This window comes from Arvicola amphibius, chromosome 3 (genome assembly GCF_903992535.2).
Source record: "Arvicola amphibius chromosome 3, mArvAmp1.2, whole genome shotgun sequence".
NCBI classification, from domain to species: Eukaryota; Metazoa; Chordata; class Mammalia; order Rodentia; family Cricetidae; genus Arvicola; species Arvicola amphibius.
The window spans coordinates 28111780-28126161 of NC_052049.1; the positions used below are offsets into that span (position 1 = coordinate 28111780).

Genomic DNA, 14382 nt, shown 5'->3' on the forward strand with positions numbered 1-14382 from the left:
GTGGTTTCGGTGTAGAAATGTTTGGACGGTCTTGAGTCAAACCTTCTCATCATGAAGTCCCTCTTGCAAAGTAGCAGAAGGCCTCGGGGTTACAGTAAAAAAACTGACATGTACCTTCTCTATTGTTTCCTTTAGCTTCTATGAAGGAGGCAGACTAAGTCTGGCAATGATAATGAGGCACCAGAAAATTGGGATTTCCCCAGGGTGGGGAGAACCAGAGAAGGAAGCAAGAACCCCAAATGTGGGTCATTATCCCCTCTCAGGCTAGGATTTGAAATTCCTTCCTTTATTATGACAATTTGCCTCCCAACATTATAGGCTAATAATAACCTATGTAATCCATTCATAGCAGCGTTTCCATAACTATAGTGAAGAGTGGGAGGAGGAGATCAACAGCATTTTTTTAAAGTAATCAGTGAGCTAGATATGGTAGCACATGGTGGTAATCCCAGCACTTGGGAGTTAGAAGGGTAAGGTTCTGAGCTTGAGGCCAGGTAGGACTCCTTAGCAAATTTCAGGTTAGCCTGAGAGGCACAGTGAGACCCTATCTCAAAAAGCAAAGCAAACTTCGAGCTGATAAAATGTCATCAATGAGAAAGACTTTCATGATGATATTGAGAAGATGGGAATATTTTTGTTATGCTGACATTTTATTAGGTAGTGTTGTCAATGAACAGAATATGCATCCTTCAGATGAAGAATTGATGGGAAAAAAACTGCTTCCAAAATCTGATGGCAAACTGCTTTTTACTGCAAGTGTAAGGGAAGAAAATCACTATAATGGTGTCCACTAAAGTGATTTTAGTCAAACGCTCAGTGCAGCACTTTGTATTTGGGGAACAGTCTATACGTCTGCTATATGTTGGCATTTATGGCTTTATTTCAATCAATGGTGGTACTAGTGTTGTTGAATAGACCCTTACAGGGTAAAATGCTTTATATTGGTTTTCTAAATCAATTGCTTGAAAGTAGGTTCACCAATGCTTAAAGTTAATTATGGTTTGCAGGATAAATAAACCTAAAGAAACATTTCATTAATGAAAAATGCGCAAACTCAACCTTTCTCCATCTTTTGCCTTTGTTTAGGATGAAGGTACCATGTTTCCTGTCGGGAAAACCATAGTGTATGCTTGCAATGAAGGGTATTCCCTTGTTGGAGATCCCATTGCCAGATGTGGAGAAGATTTGCAGTGGCTTGTCGGAGAAATGCGTTGTCAGAGTGAGTGGTCGTGGCTGTAGGATATATCCTAAGATGACAGAGTGATAGAGAAAGAGGTGAATCAAGATACACAATAGTCATGTTAACCCCAACACTCTAGAACAAATCACCGTCAGCTTGACGGCATCAGCAACTTATCTCCTTTTCCTGAAAGGCTGTCAGGAGCCTGCATCAGCTGTTTTTCTCACCACAGTGACAAAGATACCAGATCAAAGCAACTTAAGGAAATAAAAGCTTATGCTGGCTCACAGTTCACAGGGAAGGTATATTCATGATGAGGAAGCCTTGGTGGAGGGAGATTGGGTGGCTGCTCTCATAGCATCCGCAGTCAGAAAGCTGAGAGAGATGGATGCCGATGCTCAAATCACTGTATATATAAAACTTTATATAATTTGCTTTGCTTTTCATGGTAAGTATTTCTATTGGTTTATCTTTCACTCATAAATTTTCTGCGTAATCGTGGTTGTAGTTTTTTTTTTAAAGAATCCCATTTAATTGTTAATTTTTTTAAATATTTATTTATTATGTATACAGTTAGCCAGAAGAGGGCACCAGACCTCATTACAGATGGTTGTGAACCACCATGTGGTTGCTGGGAATTGAACTCAGGACCTTTGGAAGAGCAGGCAATGCTCTTAACCACTGAGCCATCTCTCCAGCCCCCAATTGTTAATTTTTTTTGATATTTATATTTTCCAATTTTTTTGTTTCGTTTTGTTATGATTTTTGAGACAAGGTTTCTCTGTGTGGCCCTGGCTGTCCTGAAACTCATGCTGCAGACCAGGCTGGCCTCGAACTCAGAGATCTCCATTCCTCTGACTGCCGAGTGAGGGATTAAAGGCGTGCGCCACCACTACTGCTATTTTCCAACGTCTCTGTAGAAAATTTCCATCTTGTCATTTAGGTTTTTTTTTTTTTTTTTTTTGTGTGTGTGTTTGTTTTCGAGGCAAAATTTTACTCAGTAGCCAAGCTGGCATGGAACTCACCTGACCACAACTAATGGCAGTCCTCTTGCCTCAGCCTCCTAGGCTGAGCCACTACACTTGACATCATTTAGATTTCTCAGCAGAGTAACCGCGGCTTTTTCAAGGCGCTAGTAATAAATTTTTAGTAATCTCATTATTTGCACCTCTTGTTTCTGTTTTATTATTAGTGGTCAAACTTTGGTCGTCCTTATGTTTTTGAACATTAGATTAGGTCTGACCAAATGCCACTCTACACATGAAAAACTTTAAGAACAATTTGAGGCTTTGATGACATCTTTGGAGGTGTCAGCAATGAAGCTGCTTTCGACTGGTTAACCTTTATTCCTATGGTGTCTAGCCACTAAGAGATCGCGAGGAAAAGTCTGGACTTTCTACTCGGCTGTCCGCCCCACCCCCTTTTTCTTGACAATATGAGAGCCTTGGGTCCTCTACCCTGTGACTCTAATGCAGGCTCCAGAAACAATTTAACCTTTGAGTTGCAGTTCTCTCCCCAGTTTGTCTGTTCTGTATTACATTCTTAGTTTTTATTTTGTGTTAGTTTTTCAAACTTGCAAATACCGCATGGAGAAAAGCATTGCCCAATCTGTAACCACTGTCCTTAGCTTTCTCCTCTCTGAAATCTTGGACCTTTGAATCTGCACTCGTTTGACAACTCTCTGAGTCTCAGAAACATTTTTCCTTTAATCTTGAGCAAACTTCCTGTCTGTCTTGGTTGGAGAGAGGCTGAAGGACATTCTCGTAATAGATCTGGCAGATATATCACGCCAGAAACAAACTCACGGCCAGATTTTGAAGCACAGCATGTGACCAGTACATAGCTTTATCTACCAGTACACAACCCATTGGACAAAATACAGGCACTTAATAAATGATAAATACTGTGTTTGTAGAAACGAATAAACTGGTCTTCTGGTAAAGTCAGGGCTGAAACAGAGCAACGTCATACTTGTCCAAAATCCATGAGGGACTTGGCAAAGATTTCTGTTTCCAGTCATGGTTTCTGAGCTGCTCTTCCTAACTATGTATATTTTTTCCACTTTTTTTCCTGCTGTTTTGTTTTTAAATAGATTTGAACAAATGAATGCCGTTAATGGAAAGTTTGAGATGGGGAAAAATACAGAGCACCGCAAACTTTCACGGCCGCAAGGTGAAAGGTGGTGCTTTAGATTTGAAAAGTGATATATCTAATTAGAGCTAATGATATGCAGATGAGCAAAGCTCTTGGGGAAGTTCTGGTGGGACCTCACCTCACAACAGATAAGAGGCAGCTGTGAAGGCTGCTTTTAGCGGCAGCCTGGGCTTTGGGACTCTATTTCTAGGCTTGCTCATTTTAGGTTGTCACATTGCTTTGAGGGCAGGGGAAGGAGATGGCAGCTATTTTGTCTTCAGTCATTCGCTGGTCAATTATGTGTCAGACACCTCAGAGCCTGCCTTTGGGAGTGCCCTATGAGTAGACTCGCTGTTTTCCCTGCTCGTCCTCTGATGCGAAAAGGCAGAGCCTGGAACTTAGCACACACCCAGGCTGTCTTTAAAAAGGTTGTTTGGGGAAGCAGTGACCCTTGCATTCTGTTCTCCTTCATCTTCAGAAATTGCCTGTGCTCCCCCTGTATTGATGAATGGCTTGCAGAGCCACCCCCAGAAGCCCCTTTACACGGTCGGTGAGAAGGTGACCCTCTCCTGTGCAGCTGGCATGTCCTTAGAAGGTCCTTCAGCATTCCTGTGCGGCTCCAGCCTCAAATGGAGTCCTGAGCTGAAGAATGCCCACTGTGTACAGAAAGGTGAGTGGCCCCTGCGTCTCCTTTGTGCCACCTGTGCTCAGACAGGTGAAAGTCCTCATGGTGACTGCCATGGCATTCCGGCACAGCACGTCATTCTCTGCGTCTGGCTCCCTAGGAGGATGAGGTCAGTGTGTAGATGGTGTAACAGCCATTCACGGCTCACGATAGACTTGTGGAGTGCAGGGACAGGAGAAGATGCCGCACATAGAATTTCACTCCTCCATAGAAAGTTGTATCTGCCAGAGTATCAAGGAAATTAAGGCTTTTTGCAGCTGATGTTTGATTTTCTTCTGATTCCCTAAACTCAGAGTCAAGATGATAATTTATTTTCAACTTTGAATGCTTTATTTCTGGAATCTTAGAATTTATTGATATTAAAGTTGAAAATTTGTAAAGCATTTATGTTTAACACTGCGAAGTAGACATTATTCAAAGGAAAATCTTGTTAGTGAAGCAACTCCTTGTGAGGGTAAGGAAGAATTAAGTTTTCAGGAGGAAGGAAAAGAGGAGAATCTAGATGGCTCAGCAGGTAGAGCTTCCTTTATTTAATACCAGAGAGGTGATGTCTCTAATTCTAGTTACCCCAAGATGAAGGCACAGTACCCAATCTCTCAATTACTGGAGTTCAAGACATGCAGATGTAGGCTTAAGGCTGATGTTTTTGTAGCTAAGGATAGGGAAGGGACATGAGGGCCTTGTTAGAAGCAGAATGGGGGAGAAGGTAACTGTTTTTCTTAGATAAGCTATGTGATTGCAGGGTCTGCTGTCTCTGCAACCACTGGCTCCTGGAGTTGGAGTCAGACCCCAAATAGCTGCTTCCTGAGACTTTGAGCTCAGTTTCAGGCCCGTGGCTTTTAGCTCAGAGTGGGAGTGTGGGAGCTGGGGTGGTCTTCTTTTACTCTTAGCAAACTAGTGTTCGAAACATTAGTCACATGTGAATATTCTTTTAAGAACCCAAGATAAATTTGGTGTTGTGGTGCACATCTTTAATCCCACCACTTAGAGGCAGAGGAGGTAGATCTTTGTGAGCAGGAGACCAGCCTTGTCTACATAGTGAATTCCAGGACAGTGAGGGGTATGTAGAGAGAGCTTGTCTCAAAGAATAAACACCTAAGACAGTAAAAAACAATTTAGGAAGACAAAATTATGTATTTTCAGAGGTTTTGAAATGGGCCAAATATGTTTTTAAAGTATATTTATTGCTTGATTATTGATTGATAGATGTGAGTGTGTTATTTACTTAATAATTTAAGAAGATGAGTTTGTTTGTATTGTGTGTGTATGCATGTTTTACCTGCATGTATGTAAGTGCACTGCATGTGTGACCAAGACGTGCAGAGGCTAAAAGAGAGCACTGGAGGCCCTGGAATTGCAGTTAATGACAGTAGTGAGATGTGTGTGGGTGACATGGGCTGAGCCCAGGGCTGCTGCAAGAACAGCAAGTCCTCACTGCTGCTCCATCTCTCCAGCCTGGAAAGATGCTTCTAGTAATTATAACCAGGAAAGAGGGAAATCTCATGTACGTGCTATTCTACATCATATGTCATCAGTATAAACATTTTAATGCTGTCTGTTCTCAGGAGGATGAAGTACTAGATTCTATAACGAATCCAGTTAAGTGAATTCGATGCTTACAACAGGAAAGATCAGACTTCTTGGAACCCTGTTCCCCTGCATTGGACCTGAACTGTGGTGACAGTACAGATAGTAGAGAGGAGGAGAGTGGATTAATGGAGAGTACCTTCTGCATTAGCTCTGGTGCAAACTCTCTTCTGAACACTCCAGAAAGCAATTGCTGTCTCCTATGCTCCCTCTAGCACAGTGTTGTGTCAAGTAAGGCACCTGTACCTGTGATTCTAAGATGAAAGAGAACAATATACGCTTAATGAGGATATATTTTGGTTCCAGAGGAAATTAGGTAGTTGTTTTTCTGAAGTGCTTGCTTCTGTCATTTTATAGTATAATTTAGTGTGCTTCCCTGCCCCCCCACTCAGTAGAAGAAAACGGTATTATGGTTGGTTCTAATTAAGGATGTTTTATGGACCTGTGTGTTTTTCTGAATAGGTAGATAACAAAAATAAGTGCACTTAAAATAAACCTATAACAAACTAAAGTTCCCATATTTATCAGCTTTCAGAACCTGTGCTTTAAAATCTCAGTTGAGCATGGGGATGGGGAGATGGCTCAGGGGGTGCAGTGTCTGCTGCGTAAGCGCCAGGAGCCTAGTTCAGATCTCTAGCTTTCAGAGAAAAGCCGGGCGTTGTGGTGTCCTTTCTCCAAGCACTGAGGGCATGGGGACAGGCGGATGCTGGCAGCTGGCTGGTTGGCCAGTCCAGCCAAAATGGTGAGCTCCAGGTGCCTTGTCTCAAAAATAAGGTTCAGAGTGATAGAGGAAGACACCCCGACATTGATCCCTTGCTTCTATATACACATACACTTGCACGCATGCACACTCACACATAGATACACACACATACTAACACACATATGCACATTCCACCACCACCACACATACCTCTAACACACACACACATAGACACACACATAATAACACACAATTCACATACACACGTACCACCACCAGCACCCACACCTCTAACACACACACTCACACTCACACATAATAACATGCACATTCACATACACACATACCACCACCAACACACACACACACCTCTAACACACATGTTCACACTCACACATAGACACACACATAATAACACGCATTCACATACACACTCACTACCACCAACACCCACACCTCTAACACACACGTTCACACACACACATACACACAACCATCACTACCACACACACACACACGATATTAAGTAATAAGTGAATAAAGTACTAGCCTTTGAATATTTAATCCTTTAGAAACCGTGCTAAGCACACGAACACATGCATGTTCCACACACATACAGACTCAAACACAAATATCAGTTAAGTGATAGATAAGTGAATGAAGTACTAGATCTTTTAATGTCTAAATATTTAGTCATTTAAAAATTTTGCTAAGATATACATAAGATTCACTATTTTAATCATTTTAATATGCAGATAACCAATATAAAGCACACCCCGTGATGAATAGCTATCATCTCTACCTGTCTCCAGGATTTTGCATATGAATGTGTTTTGATCTCGCAAATAAAATAAAAAATATTTTACCAAACAGTCACAACTTCTGTCAGTGCAAGGAACCTTTATACACTACTGATGGGAATGTAAATTAGTCCAATCACTTTGGAAACCAGTTCACAGATGCCTCAAAAAATCTAAACTAGAAGTACCATATATTCCAATGACATTACTTACCTGATGGAATCTAAGTCATCATAGGACATAAATACCTGTACATCCATATTTATTACGGCACTTACAACAGCAAAGATGGAATCGGCTTAGATTTGTACCAACAGATGAATGGACGAACAAAATTTGATTTATTATACATAAGACCTGCCTAAGATCAAACTGGAAAAGAAATCCCAGCATGCATGAGGAAGGAAGTCCTGGAGTTCCCCTGCTAGCTGAGAAGCTGGGTAATTGATGGCTGCTGTGTGTGGAATCAGTTTTCCTCAGGAATGCAGCCTGTGGGAGGCTACCCATGCCCCAGTAGATGGTCAAACACCCACGCACATATAGGCAGCACTAAGTGGACTCACTGGGTTAAAAAATTTAAGAGCATTAGAAGTTGGGAGGAGATAGCAGTGTGTGTGGGAGGAGAGTAGAGGTATTCGAGGAGTGAGAATGAGGTGTAAGTTTGAGACTTTAAAAATATTAATATTAAATACAAATTTAAAAATTAGAAGAAAATGTGGCATATAAACACAGAGGGGTTTCATCACCTCAAAGAAAAACAAAACGGTATTATTTGAAAGAAAATAGTGGAGCTGGAGATCACTGTGGCAAGCAGAATGAGACAAACATGTTTTCCTCTCATATGTACAATGTACACTTAGAAATATGTGTATGAGACTTGATAATGTGGCTAACAGGTAGGAGCATGTGCTATACAAGCCTGCCGACTTGAGTTTGACCCTTGGGACCCAAGTAAAAAAAACAAATACAGTAGTGAGCGTCTGTAATCCTAGCCCTCTATGGTGAAATGGAAGGCCATAGGTCAGCTATCTGGAGTGTGGGGTGAAACAAGAAACCCTGCCTCCAAAATGGGTAGAAAAAGTGAACTTGCTTCTGAGAGTTGTCCTCTGACCTACACACACACACATACACACACACACACTCACACACACTGTGATACATATGTCCCTGTTTATATGTGTGCACATATAAACAACAACAAAAAAAATAAAAGCAACAATACTAAATGTATTTGATATTAAAGTAGATGGCTATTTAGCAGGAAGAAGGGAACCAGCAAGAGGGAGAGGAAGGTGAGAGAGTAATAGGGAGCTTAATACAACAAAATACAATGATGCTCATCAAAGAAGCTATCATAATGAAATCTATTAGCGTATGAGTTGTATTCATGACTTTTCTGTTGCTTTGATAAAATGCTATGACCCAAAGCAATTTACGAAAGAGTTTATTTGGTTCCAGAGGGGGAGTCTATAATGGTGTTGGTGGTGGGGGTGGGATCAGGTGACAGAAGCTGAAAGCTGGTTGATTACACCACAACTGCACCTAGGAAACAGAGAAGGAGAACTGGAGGTGGGGCCAGGGTGAATTCTCAGTTTATTTATATGGTAGATTATATTGAAAGACTTTTGTATATTGAACTATCCCTTCTTCTCTGGGGTGAAATCAACTTGATCAAAGGCTGAATTCTCAAAGCCCACCTCTAACGATATATTTTCGCTAGGAAGACTGTACCTCTTAAAGGTTCCGTATCTCCTCAGATGGTGCCACCAAGTGCTCAAATGCATGAGCTTATGGGAGATATTTTTAATTCAGTCCAGAATACATGCTTCTAAAAAAAATAGAAAACCGTTTTGCTTTGAAATAATTTTAGATCTCAGAAAAGTTGCAAAATATAGATTCTATACATTTTCACCTATCTTCACTTTTTTCGTAAATTGCCTTAACATAGTTGATGAAAGCAAAGAAACCGCCAGATGTGGTGGCCCATATCTGTTGTCTTAGTTACTGTTTTATTGCTCTGCAGAGACACTGTGACCAAAGTGACTCATAGGAAAGCAAGAATTTAATTGGGGTTTGCTTATAGTTTTAGAAGGTTAGTCCATTATCATCATGGCAGGCGTGGTGCTGGAGAAGCAGCTGAGAACTTTGTATTCCTGATCTACAGACAGCAGGCAGAGAGAGAGAGAGACAGAGAGAGAGACAGAGAGAGAGAGAGAGAGAGACAGAGAGAGAGAGAGAGACAGAGAGAGAGACAGAGAGAGACAGAGAGAGACAGAGAGAGAGTCTGGTATGGGTGTTGAAACCTCAAAGCCCACCCCTAATAACACACCTCCTCCACCAAGGACACTCTTCCTAAACCTTTCAAACAGTTCAACTGGGGACTGAGAATGAAAATATATGCACCCATGGTGTGGATAGGGACATTCTTATTTAGACCACTTCCCAAGCCACGTTAGTATTTAACAGCCCAGATAGGAGGACCTCAACTTTGAGGCTAACCTGGGCTATATTATAAGACTTTGTCTCAAAAGCAAAGGAAACAACAAAGCAAAAACAAATTGAGAAAGTAACATTACTAGGATGCTATCGACTAACCTATTATTCAGAACCATGTTTCCCCCTTATGCAATTATTATTTCTAGGATCTGATTCAGCTTCCGTTTTGCAGTTGGAGTGCCATTGCATCAAGTTGAAGTGTTTAGAGGACATGACTGTTATTGAGACTTCTAGCTGTGGAAGACATTTCATATTGTTACTGTTTTTCCAGTTTTGTGAATTTCTTGGGAGATTGTATTATCTTGTCTAACTTTTTCATATTTCCTACAGTAAGGGACATATGTACTCTATGCTGTTTTTACTTATAAAATTATGCCCTTAGGACAGGGAGATGGCTCAGTGTATGAAGTCACTTGGTGCCAAACTTGGTGGCCTTAGTTTGGTCCCCCAGGACTAACACGGTGGAAGTTGTCTTTTGATCTCTCCATGTGCGCCATATCCATGCACACGCTAAGTAAATGAGTGCAGTTAAAAATAACAAAATATGTTCTTCTAATAAAACTATCTTTATAATCTACTATATGAATATCTAATTTTATGCCCAAAAGTTTGATGCAAATGATATTCATTAAAATGAAGCAAGCAGAAAGTGGAAAAAAAAATGAGTATTTTAGACTTCACATTGCCATCTGCCAGAGTCAAGGCAAAGGTTTTCAATCTATGGTACTGGAAGCCACACCAAGGTGCTTTCCTAGCAAAATTCAAACAATAGCTTGCTTAAAATAATGAGCTTCTACATAGAATATTTTTAATGTAAGCAACTCCAGACATAAGCACACTGTTGAGGGAAGACCACCTGGACATTTGCATGTGAGAGGCTATGGTACCTTTGTACCTTGGATACCAGAAAATTCTCCAACATATGTTCCTTTTAAAAAATAGTTTATTTATTTAATATATATAGGTGTTCTGTCTGCATGTATTTATGTGCATCACAAGCATGGTTGGTACCCACAAAAGAAGAGGACATCAGATCCCATGGAATGGGAGTTTCAGATAGTTGTGAGCTGCCATGTGGGCAGTGGGAATCAGATCCGAATTCTCTGGAAAATTGGTCAGGGCTCAGAAGTGCTGAACCATCGCTCCAGCGCTCTGAGTTCTTCTGTGGCTTTGTGGCCTGTGTGGGCCTTGTGGTGAAATGCAGTCCAAAGTCACAGTTTTCAGGGATCGGCTTCGTGAAAGGGAACCTGCTTCACAACCCTGGATTCAAATGTGAACATTTGTTCAATATCTGAAATAGCTTCCATTTCCAGGCTTTTCATCTCTTACATAGGAGCTTGTTAGCAGGGATCAAGCATCAAGTGTATGAACCGTGCATGATCAGTTCAACATGCCTGGGAAGGGGTAGCTGTTGCCACTCTGCAGGGTTTTATAGCGTGAAATGCTTCAGAGTTTTATAATGTAGGCATTAAATTTTCTTATTTCCTGAAATTAAAATATAATTGCATTATTTTTCTGCTTCCCTTTCCTCATTCCAGCCACTTCAATGCACCTCCTGGCTTTCTCTCAAATCCATGGCATTCTATTTATTTAATTGCTGTTACACACACACACACACACACACACACACACACACACACACCTAAATATGTAAATAATTTTTAACTGGAAACTATTTTTTCCTATAATATATTCTGATTATGGTTTCTCTTCCCCCAACTCCTCCTGCATCCTCCCCAGATCCTTACCGAAAATTCCATGTCCATCTTCTCTTTCTTTAGAAAACAGCAGGTAAACAGCAACAAATCCAGATAAACCAGAATTTTAAAAAAGAAACACATAAATGTATACAAACTATACATGCACCATAAAAACACAAAACTGAAGACCATAATATACAAGTAAAAGACCAGTAATGTCCAAAAAATGCTCTAACAAGCAATATGAGACAAAAAATTTACAGAAAAACCATCGAGTTCATTGTGTGTTGTCCTTCCCCTGCTGGGCACAGAGCCCACCCTTAAGTGCGTTTAATATACCCAGTGAGATGCTACTGGAGAAAACTAATTTTTCCTTTGCAAGCAGATGTCGATTAGAGATGGTTGCTTGGTTAGGGACGAGAGGTGACAGTTTTTTTTTTTAATTTTTAAAATTGAAAATGCATTTTTTAACGCAATTTTTTTTATGGTTCCCCTTTCTCCAACCTCATCCTCCCCACTACCCCACCCACCCAAATCCACATCTTTTTACTATAGAAAATCCTTACAACTGAGACTCCTACAGATCCTGATTCAGCAAGTTCTATTGTAAAGTAGTTGTCTTCTACTGAGAATCACATCTCTCTTCAACGTTTCTTTCAGACACCACCACTCTCCCACCAGCAGCTCCTGCATGTCAGCCCTGGGAGAAACGGCAGAACTCGAAGTGCGTCTGTAAAATGCCCTACGAGTGTGGGTAAGCTCTGTCATTGCCACCCCCTCTTCTATCTGCTTTTATCCAGGGTAAATGGGGTGGCTTCGAACAGCTTATCGGGTGACAGTATAGCTTATGAATAGCTAAGAGTCTTTGCATTTTAATCTGTCGCATTGTTGCCGTTGCAGGTCACATACGTAGGGTGACAGCCATGGTGTTAAGCAGGATTCTAATCTGAAGGGGCAAGAACACTGAAGGGCCACTTGAACACTGCTTGTTCTATATATAAACTGAGGCAAAAATGACAGTACTGTCACCTGATGACTTAGAGCCTTGGAGGATTAGGATGAGATTCCCGTTGGACATAAAATTCGAAAAGCAATGCCAATAGATAATAGAGCAGCCGCTTTTCTGATGCCGGAAGCTTCCTTTCTAGATCTACTTTCTAGGAAGGCTACCAGTTTCTGGTCACTGCTTTTAGAAGGATTTGGGAAGTAGCTCCTGCATGCCTGTGTCAAGAGCCTAGCAAGATGCAGGTTGTACAATTTGGAGAGGACTAGGAGAGGTTTATCAGCATGCCTACAAAAACGTGGGCAGAATAAAGCAAACAATAATCTTGTATGTGTGTATATCCATGCCCAGGCCTGAAAGAGGGAGAAAGACATTTATGAAATCTGAAGACAGATACTGCTATGGCAGGATGGCTGCTAAGGAGGAGCAGACTCCCTTTAGGGACTTGAGAGGCACCACAGGTCGAATCCAGGGTTATAAACACTTCCTTTCATGGTTAAAACTGCTCCACCGGGGCTCCACAATGACAGAACCACTCACAACTACAGGATAAGCATGGTCTCATATGGTTCTTTCATGCCATATTTCAAAGAAGATGAGTAGGAATGAAGAAGGGTCTGAGAGGACATAGGAGACATTCAGTCTCTGGACCATTTTCATTTTTAAGATTAAGGACTTAAGTTGGTTCATCTTTAAGAACCAAAACAGCAATTTACTGAATATTTTGTAGTTTCCATGCTCCTCAAAACCCATATCTACTTCTTGAATTAATGTTAGAGGATAATGATAACCTATCATGACTTTTCATATGCAGAAAATTAGTGAGATTGTGATCAGTCCAGATACGTTTTTGTCCTTCTGTTCCAACTCTGTTATTGCTGTCTTATAACTATTATTTATTTCAATCATTTTTTCTCTTTCTAACTCCTCCGTCTCCCTCAGTTTATCCTCACTCTGTCATTCATAGCCATGGCGTGATTTTTAGTATAATTTCACAGATTCAGATGCCAATATCAACATCTCATTGTAAAGTTTCTGCTTCTTAAACCACTCTAAGTAGCTATATTCAAATTTTAAATAAACAGAGAAAAAGATTTATCCATAATAATTTTTTTCTATATAAGCTACTCCAGAGAAATTTAGCTCTAGGGCAAAGAGAAAAAGAAAATGAAGTATGTGAAAGTAAGGTCTTCCTGACAAGTATATAAAACATGCTTTGTTGTGTAAGACTTTCCCCTGCAACGATACTTTTCATACCCATCATTATTCAGAAATGGATTTTTTTTTGGTGGGGGGAGTATAGGGTTCAGGGGGTAGTTTGAGACAGGTCTTGTATATCCAGGCTAGCCTTGAACTCATTGTGTAGCTGAGACTGGCCTTGAATATCTCATCCTCCTGCTTCCTTCTCTCAAATTCTGAGACTACGTGTGCCACTCTGCCCAGTTTAGGGAAAATTCCTTTTTAAAATGATGTTTCTAAATAGCTATATCATACCATGTCTTAGTTAGGGTTTCTACTGCTGTGAAGAGACACCATGACCACAGCAACTCTTATGAAGGAAAACCATTTATTTGGGGTGGCTTACATTTCCAGAAGTTCAGTCCATTGTCATCATGGTGAGATACGGCAGCATGCAGGCAGACATGGTGTTGAAGAAGGAGCTGAGGGTCCTACATCTTGGCTTGCAGAAAGTGGTCTGCATGACTTGAGCACATATGAGACCTCAGAGTCCGCCTCCACAGTGGCACACTTCCTCCAACAAAGCCACACCTACTCCAACATGGTCATATCCCCCCCAGTAATGCCATTCCCTTTGGGAGCCATTTTCTTTCAAATCACTACAAACCATTTTAACAACAGAAAAAAAAAACCACACACTAGCATGTTTAGTGGAAATATTTCTAAATCCTTTGTAAGCACAGTCACTTCTATTGGCAGGGGGAGGTTACCAAGTCACAGCACAAGTGAGACAGTCAGAAGATAGCTTGCTGGGTTTGGATCTCTTTCTTTCCACCTTGTTGGTTCTGGGGAACCAAACTCACATCATTAGATTTGGTGGCAAGTGTCTTTATTCAACAATCTATATCACTGGCTA

The 14382-nt window shown here is 40.9% G+C and overlaps 1 protein-coding gene across 1 annotated transcript in view; it reads left to right on the forward strand.

Moving 5' to 3' along the window:
- Nucleotides 1-14382, forward strand: part of C7 (complement C7) — a 59260-nt gene that overhangs the window by 42009 nt on the left and 2869 nt on the right. The window contains exons 14-16 of the mRNA XM_038324350.1: nucleotides 1087-1219; nucleotides 3792-3983; nucleotides 11945-12038. Coding sequence (XP_038180278.1) covers nucleotides 1087-1219; nucleotides 3792-3983; nucleotides 11945-12038 — 419 coding nt within the window. The remainder of the gene's footprint in view (nucleotides 1-1086; nucleotides 1220-3791; nucleotides 3984-11944; nucleotides 12039-14382) is intronic.